General features: G+C 33.7%; 1 protein-coding gene across 1 annotated transcript; it reads left to right on the top strand.

Annotated features, from left to right (window-relative positions):
• The first annotated feature begins 4,426 nt into the window (after positions 1-4,426).
• LOC139844675 (U4/U6 small nuclear ribonucleoprotein Prp31 homolog) lies at positions 4,427-8,297 on the top strand. The gene is made up of 6 exons (XM_071834900.1): positions 4,427-4,558; positions 4,890-5,983; positions 6,073-6,143; positions 6,979-7,081; positions 7,223-7,298; positions 7,957-8,297. The coding sequence occupies exons 1-6, from the start codon at positions 4,556-4,558 to the stop codon at positions 8,062-8,064; spliced, it is 1,455 nt and encodes a 484-aa protein (XP_071691001.1). The 5' UTR covers positions 4,427-4,555; the 3' UTR covers positions 8,065-8,297.
• The last annotated feature ends 213 nt before the right edge of the window (positions 8,298-8,510 follow it).

Raw genomic sequence — 8,510 nt, 5'->3', positions numbered from 1 at the left:
ACAAAATTAATCCAAAAACAATTAGCTAAAAGATGATATCCATGATATTTGAAGAGCCATCAACTACCCATAAACTATCCAGCTGTTAGAGCATGCCTTCAAAGGTTAAAAGTGTCAATTTTTGAGCTATTGTTGCATACTTTTAACGATTGAATTATAAGCGTCATTCATTATCAAATTGTACCCTTGCCTAAACCATGAGTAAAAAAACAAACCTTTGATTTCGATAGCTATACCAAGAGCCCTTCTTCAACACCATATCCAATCACTTCAGCGCGGTCGAATATACATCCATGCATACATATTAGATCAGGGCATCAGGCTATGAAAATATAAAAAGATGACAGTTTTTACCCATTTAATTCTTAAAAATCACACACTGACATATTCGTGTTGTATTCAACATAATTGTAATCTTGCTTAAACCATGGGTAAAAAATAAACTTTGATCTCGATAGCTATATCAAGAGCCCTTATTCAACACAATGCCCATTAATTCAGCGCAATCTACTATACATCCATGCATACATATTAGATCCAGCATCATACTATGCAAATAAGAAGAGATGACCATTTTGACCCATTTAATACTTAAAAATAACATACACTACATATTCGTGTCGTATTCGACATAATTGTACCATTTCCTAAACTATAAGTAAATAAAAAAACCCTTTGATCTCGATAGCTATACCAAGAGCCCTTCTTCAACACAATGTCCATCATTTCAGCGCGGTCCGATATACATCCCTACATACATATTTAATCATTTGTTATCCTCCCTTCCTAATTATTGATTGGAATCGATATTGCAAAGCCAGACAACACATTACAATTAGTTTGATTGTTGAAATTAAACATAAAACATAACAAATTAATAACTACATAAGCTGTACCAAAAAGGACCATTAGCAGGTTCGATGTATACTTTCGTCTGGTTAATTATTCATTGAAATGTATTTCACGAATTGTTGTGATCACCTAACAATCCCTGTTCAGAAGACTTTTGTTCTTCAAAACCCTAATGTAATCGAGATTGCTTAATGACAAAACACTTTACATATTGTTGAATTGAAATTAAACTTAGCAATTGAAAGACTAATAAACAATAATCTGACTTACGATCATTCCCGTCATCACTATTTAATACCGTCTTCTGCTACATACGTACATCGCACGCTCGAATACCATTTCTGGTACACCCTCTTTAAAACGTGTTAGAATTTATTTAGATTAATGGATACATCAAACACTTTCCATCTATCAGAAGGGAAACCTTATTGCGAAGCTCATTTTTCGTTGTTTCACTAATAAACTGAGCAATTTCAACTGGTTCACATACTACATTGTTCGGTGTATAGATAAATGAAAAGAATGCTAGCTAAAAGTATCGCTTACTTTGCTTTCAACTTCTCCCTGATCGCATCAGTTTCACAACTGATAAAAAATTGTTTCGTGTCATTGTTAATTTACTTGCAGGATGAAACAATTAAAATGATAAGTGACTAATTTTGTAATGACAATCGTATACACATAATGAAATTTTTTTAACATAAGTAATTGCTTATATCCAGCAAAAAATAAACACATCAGTATGATCAAATATTCAATTGATGCAATACCCTATGACAATATAATTCATATCAATTCAATGAGACATAACCACAAACACCTTGTGTGCAAAACAAACTTTATAATTTTTGTAACTACAAACATATCACCTTAAGCATAACTTTATATATATATATATATATATATATATATATATATATATATATATATATATATATATATATATATATATATATATATATATATATATATATAATCCATGAAAACAATATAATAATCCATGAAAACAAATTTTGGGTTTAATGATAACTTACAATGATAACACGATTTTTATGTATTGATTTACAGGGCGATCTTCGATGATACCCTTACATAATTTATTTACAGCTTCATCTCCGATGCATACACGGTACCGTTGAAAATCAACAGCTTAGTGGATTTGACGATTATTTGATCTACATCATGAACCGATTGATTTTCATGTTAAACATTCAAATGGATTGAAATTAGTGACGAATCTTTAGAGTTGAATTTGATTGTGGTCTAAGATTTGAGAGAGTAAGTTAGGGTTTTTTTAGAGAGAAAATAAGGTGAATGAATGAAACTGTAAAGATCCCCTATTTTCTTTGTTTTATCTCGTAATTTTTCTAATTAGGAGGGTATTTTAGTCTCATTATTTCTAATCTTTAAGATTATGAGATCATAATCATTATATGATTTTTTATGGTTCAGATCTAGTGATGATTTATGAATGAATGGATAGGATTAATTGTTAGAGATTTAGATGACCTATTTTTATGTTTGTTATTATATATAGTAGAGATTATTATAATAATAATAATAATAATAATAATAATAATTATTAAATTGTAATTATAATTAGATTAATTGTCATCCAAAACCAGTGGCTCAAAAGAACTTTTCAAATTTGTTTGTCATAGACTCTTAAACTCAAAAGAACTTTCAAAAATTATAAACATTACGGGCTCTTAAATTCAAAAGAATAATTGTTTAAAAAAATCAATTAATTTTACACAATTATTTACCCACCCGTGCAACGCATGAGCTCTAACGTTTTATTTACTTCCACTATCTACAAACTTGAATGATATAATCTATTACAGTTTTTGCACTATTTTTTACACACCCGTGCAACGCACGGGCTCTAAAACCTAGTATATATATATATATATATATATATATATATATATATATATATATATATATATATATATATATATATATATATATATATCATTTGGAAAAAAATTGTGAACAGTGTTCGCCACAAACCCCAACGTTTTTCAAAAATAATAAATACTTATCGTATTCCTAACAATACGCAGGCGGATGAATGGCCGGATGGTTTGGCACTTGCCATTCTTGCCGCATGGTCGTGGGTTCGACTCCCATCACCCCTTTATTTATTTTTCTATTTTTACAACCCATTTCCTAGGGCCATCGGGTTTCCTAGACCCAGCAAAGCGGGCGACCCATTTACTTGTTAAAGTATCATTTTACCTGTTTAGACCTATGTCTTATAGAGTTGATTTCTAAGTCCCATCATGTGAATTTATTGTGATTTTACATTAATCATGTCATATTTGTGTTGCTTATAATAAGCTTGTCATAACGTGCATCACTTTAAGTTGAACATGAATGCCAACGTCAAACATGTCCTATTAACACAAGTAGGGCTGTTAACGAACCAAACTTTGTTCGAATTTAATTAAATTTTCATATTATGTTCATTTTTGAACTTTAATACTTTATCTATGTTCGAACTCGAAATTAATGTTCGTTTAAGTTTAATGATCATATTTTAATTCAATCTCGAAGTTGATTAAGCTTGAACTCGAGACCGTTTAAGCTCAACTTCGAGCTCCATTAAGTTCAAAATCGAGTCGTATAAGCTCGTTTCAAACGGTGCTTACACAGATGTCACGATGGAGGTTTTAGGAACACAACGTTGGGTTGTTTTGGGTCAATATATATAAATCCTAAATCTTACAAACAATACCAGTAGATGAAACATTAATTTAATTTTAATAAAATGACTAGTAAAACAATGTTTTTACCATGAGTACGTGCCATAAAGGTATATACCAAGGGCTCTCAAACCTTGTGTTATCGTGGTAGTATTTAGCGAGAGGTCAGGAGTTCGACTCTCGTGAGTGCAACATTGCATACAAAGTTGCCCATTAACCCTTGAATTCTATCTAAGGGTGCCTTTCGCATATCGCTTGTTGGGGCATTGGGGGAGGGGGGTTTTACCGCCCATGCCCTCGGAATGGGTCGGGTTTTCTCCTGAGCAACACTTGGGCGGATTATGCAACTGCGGGAGATGAACGCAGTGGCGGAACTTGAACTCGGATACAGACGGGGCGGTGTAAAAATTTAATAGATTTCTCATTGTCAGCAGGGGTAAACACTAAAAAAACTTATTTTTTTGTAAATTTTTTTTTTTTAGTGTAACACTTTTTGTTCCGTAAAATGCAAGTTGGACGGATACCCCCTTTGAGTTCCACTAAGTACCGCCCCTGGATGAACGCGTAGGTGATTTAGTCTCTCATGTTAAAAAAAAAAAAAAAAAAAAGACGAAGGGCTCCGTTGTTTTGACATTTATTCTCTGCTACGCGATACACGACTTTACGTGTCCAACATCTTTGGATTAACGGTAGTTAATCCAATTTGGAAAAAAAAAAACAAGCATAAATATTGTTACCATATAAAACTTATGTGCCAATTTGAAAAATCCACAACATTAAAGCCCTATATAGCATTTCTTAAAACTTAAGATCGAAGTTATCAAATTTAAGTTACTTACCGTATATAAAAACATAATCAACAGCTAGAAAAATCATAAAGGTATTTATTCGCCGTTCTCTCAAAATTTTTAATTGCCGTCAATTCGCATCGCCGGGACGATTCACGTCCGTTACTACGTCAATTGCTCTTCAATCCTTTGAATTCTGCAATAGTCATGGTGAGTTATCAACTCTGATATTTAACGGTGTTATTAGTTAGCGTTAATTAAACACCTGGTCATTGAAACCCTAATTTTTTTTTTTCTAATTGAAATTGTGATTAACCTTAGCTAAAACCTAAATAGTCTAGCTAATCTGAAAGGTTTGTGGTTTAGACTTGTTATTTACTCTTATAGTTACGATCCTTGAGCCTATACAATTACGTTTATGAATGAGTCCTTTTGCTGTATTACTCCAAATTAGGGTTAGGGTTAAGAGTGTTACAGCTTTATAATCTGTTTGCTGTTTGGCCTTTATATAACCGCAAGTATGTTTTGTTCATCTTTTCAGGCAAATCTCGAAGATTCGTTTCTAGCAGATCTTGAGGATCTTTCCGACAATGATAACGAAAACTTGGACGAGGACAATGGGGATGCTGAGCACATGGAAGAGGATGTTAGTGGAGATTTGCCTGATATAGAAGGTATGAATTACGATGATCTAGACAGCGTCTCAAAGTTACACAAAACGCAGAGATATATTGATATTATGAAGAAAGTTGAGAATGCTCTTGATAAGGGTTCAGATGTGTCAAGCCAAAGCATAACTTTGGAAGATGATCCAGAGTACCAGCTAATTGTGGAGTGTAATGCTTTGTCGGTTGACATAGAAAACGAGATTATTATTATCCATACTTTCATTCGTGATAAATACCGTCTTAAGTTTCCTGAACTTGAGTCTCTTGTGCACCACCCAATTGATTATGCACGTGTGGTCAAGAAGATTGGTAATGAAGTCGACTTAACCCTTGTAGACCTTGAAGGGCTGTTACCATCAGCTATTATTATGGTTATATCTGTTACAGCATCAACTACCAGTGGTAAACCACTACCTGAAGATGTTCTTGCAAAGACCATTGAAGGATGTGATCGAGCTCTTATGCTTGATGAATCAAAGAAGAAAGTTCTTGAATTTGTTGAAAGTAGAATGGGGTACATTGCACCGAATCTTTCAGCCATTGTTGGGAGTGCAGTTGCTGCAAAACTGATGGGGACAGCTGGCGGTTTAGCGTCACTAGCAAAGATGCCAGCTTGTAATGTTCAAGTTTTAGGTACCAAGAAGAAAATTAATGCTGGGTTTTCCTCAACGTCTCAGAAACATGTTGGTTACATTGAGCAAACGGAAGTTTTTCAGACTACGCCTCCTGGTTTAAAGATGCGTGCGTGTCGGCTTTTGTCTGCAAAATCAACTCTTGCAGCGCGTGTAGATTCGATAAGAGGTGATCCATCGGGGAGTACAGGAAGAACATATCGTGAAGAAATTCGTAAGAAGATTGAAAAGTGGCAAGAGCCACCCCCTGCAAAGCAACCTAAACCACTCCCCGTTCCTGATTCCGAACCTAAGAAGAAAAGAGGTGGCCGACGTCTTCGGAAGATGAAGGAGAGGTAAAAAGTTTTTTTTTTTTTTTTTGGAAAGACATATCTTTTTTTTTTTTTTTTTTTTGTTATTAATGTATTGTCATTTTGTTTATCAGGTATGCTATTACGGACATGCGTAAACTGGCGAACAGAATGCAGTTTGGAATACCTGAAGAAAGTTCACTAGGTTAGTTATTTATTTTCTTATCTGAAAAGTTGGTTAACTTAAGGATCAAGGTTCCTTATTTTATATGTTGGGTGATTCCTTGGTCTATATGTATTTAGTGTTTAGGGTTCACCATCACATGCTTAGTTGGTTTACTGCTATTACTTGATTTAACTTTGTACCTGGAATATAAACCAGCTTATACATGGGTAAATGAAATGAAATGTGATATTGAATACAATTTCACAATTGGTACACAAGTAAAACGTATATAACGTGCTGCAGGGGATAGTGGCTTGATCTGATTTGGTTGTTTAAAGCTGTAATGATTAGAATATCATGTGTTAATGTTTTGAAAATAAACATTATTACAAAACAATACATAGAATGAACAAAAAAGATTCCTTTTTATATTGATAAGAGAAAAAAAGAAAAACTCTCAAAATTGTAGCATACCAATCTGTTACTTTAGTGGCCTAAGAAATTTTCACACTATACATTCCATTATTCAAATTTAATATTATTATTATTATTATTGTTATTAATTATTGCTAATAATGGAAGTGATGGTAAAAAGAGGGATGAATAAGTGATCTTAATATCTTTCAAACAATCACTTTCACTACGTTAATAATGCCTTTTGATTGTCTGAAATTGTTCATTAACCGCAGCTGATCAAAGTATCTGATTATTCAAACTACCTCTCGCAATTATTGGACATATCAATTTCTATTAGTGCACGTTCAAACTCCCCCTAAGCAATGTTGTGTCATAAGATGTGTTTGAGTGTCTGGTTTTTCTGATTGTAATAACAGTGTTCTTGTCAACTTATAAATGCTGTATTTGTTGATTATAGGTGATGGACTAGGAGAAGGATATGGTATGCTTGGACAAGCAGGAAATGGAAAGTTGCGTGTATCAGTTGGTCAGAGCAAGCTCGCTGCCAAAGTTGCCAAAAAGTATGCTTTTTACATAAGTCATCTTGTTTTGTTTTTCTCACAAAGCTGTTAACAAAAAATCTTATCTGATATAGGTTTTTTATTTTAATTTATTTATTATATATAAGCTCTTCAATGATATAGTTGATCTTAAACTTTCAGGTTCAAGGGTAAGCAGTATAGTAGTGGTGGGGCTACATCCGGACTGACTTCAAGTTTGGCTTTCACACCTGTACAGGTTTGTTTTTGATTTCTTTCTTTTCCATATTATACAGGGCGTCTATGCATGACTTGTTTATACCTGGCAAACGGGTGGGTTGGGTTGGTTTGGGTAATGGGTCAAATAGGTAAAATATTTTAAACGGGTCCAAACGGGTCAGGTTGGGGCGGTTTGGGTAACAGGTCGGAATGGGTAATGGGTCAGATAGGTCCAAACGGGTCATATACTTTTACATTTGATTTTTTAAATTAATTATATTGTTTTAGTTATTATTGTTATTAATGATTAATGATATTTTGATTTTGATTTCATAAATGATTGACAGATGAACTTTGTTATGCTCGACCCATTTGACCCATTCACAAGACCCATTAGACTTGTCTATATTTATTGAACTTTAGGATTTGATACTCATTTGACCTAGTATTTTATATTTTGTACAAGACCCAATAGGTTGAAGAAAAACTCAGTGGACCTTTGTTTAAGTTTTGATTTACATTGTTAGGCCTAATTTATTTCAAGACCCATTTGACCCGTAAGCTTGACCCATTTGACCCAAATTTGAGAGTATGGGTCTCAATTGCCAGGTATAGTTGCAACTCTATCGGGTCATTATGCAAAGTTGAGTTCGGAATTTAAAAGGTTAGACTCGTTAATCTGATGTTCTTTTGTGCAGGGTATTGATCTGATAGATCCACAGGCAGATGCTAATAGACTTGGCAGTGGAACTCAAAGCACATATTTCTCAGAAACTGGAACGTTCTCAAAGATTAATAGGATCTGATCCCTATGGCATCCGGTGATCAAAGACTAGATTGTGCATCATGTGTTTTTAGATGGTTTGTTTCTATGTCTTAAAAGTGAGATTGAATAGCTACATATGTTATCTACTTTTGAACATGATGGACTGATGGTTATCAAAAAATGGGCCTAGAATTGTGCAACTGCTTATCCATCATGCAAAAGGTGAAGTTTGTTCTATAGAGATTTTTAATATGCATGAACCCGTTTTAGTCATCCTGATGTTCATCTGTTGAATAACACCTTTAATTTTAATTTCGCCAGGTTGCTTTTAACATAAAATCTAAAAAAAGACAATATGGAACCGAACGCCAAGCCTGATTTTGTGTGAATGGTGTTCTTTACATCATTACATGCACAGCCGCATATTTGTTTCTTAGTTTGGTCAATACTGTACCTCGGTGTTCATCATGTTGCTTCACTCGTTAC

The sequence above is a fragment of the Rutidosis leptorrhynchoides genome, chromosome 4, assembly GCF_046630445.1.
Source record: "Rutidosis leptorrhynchoides isolate AG116_Rl617_1_P2 chromosome 4, CSIRO_AGI_Rlap_v1, whole genome shotgun sequence".
Taxonomy (NCBI): domain Eukaryota; kingdom Viridiplantae; phylum Streptophyta; class Magnoliopsida; order Asterales; family Asteraceae; genus Rutidosis; species Rutidosis leptorrhynchoides.
This window is presented reverse-complemented; position numbering and strand designations above follow the sequence as displayed.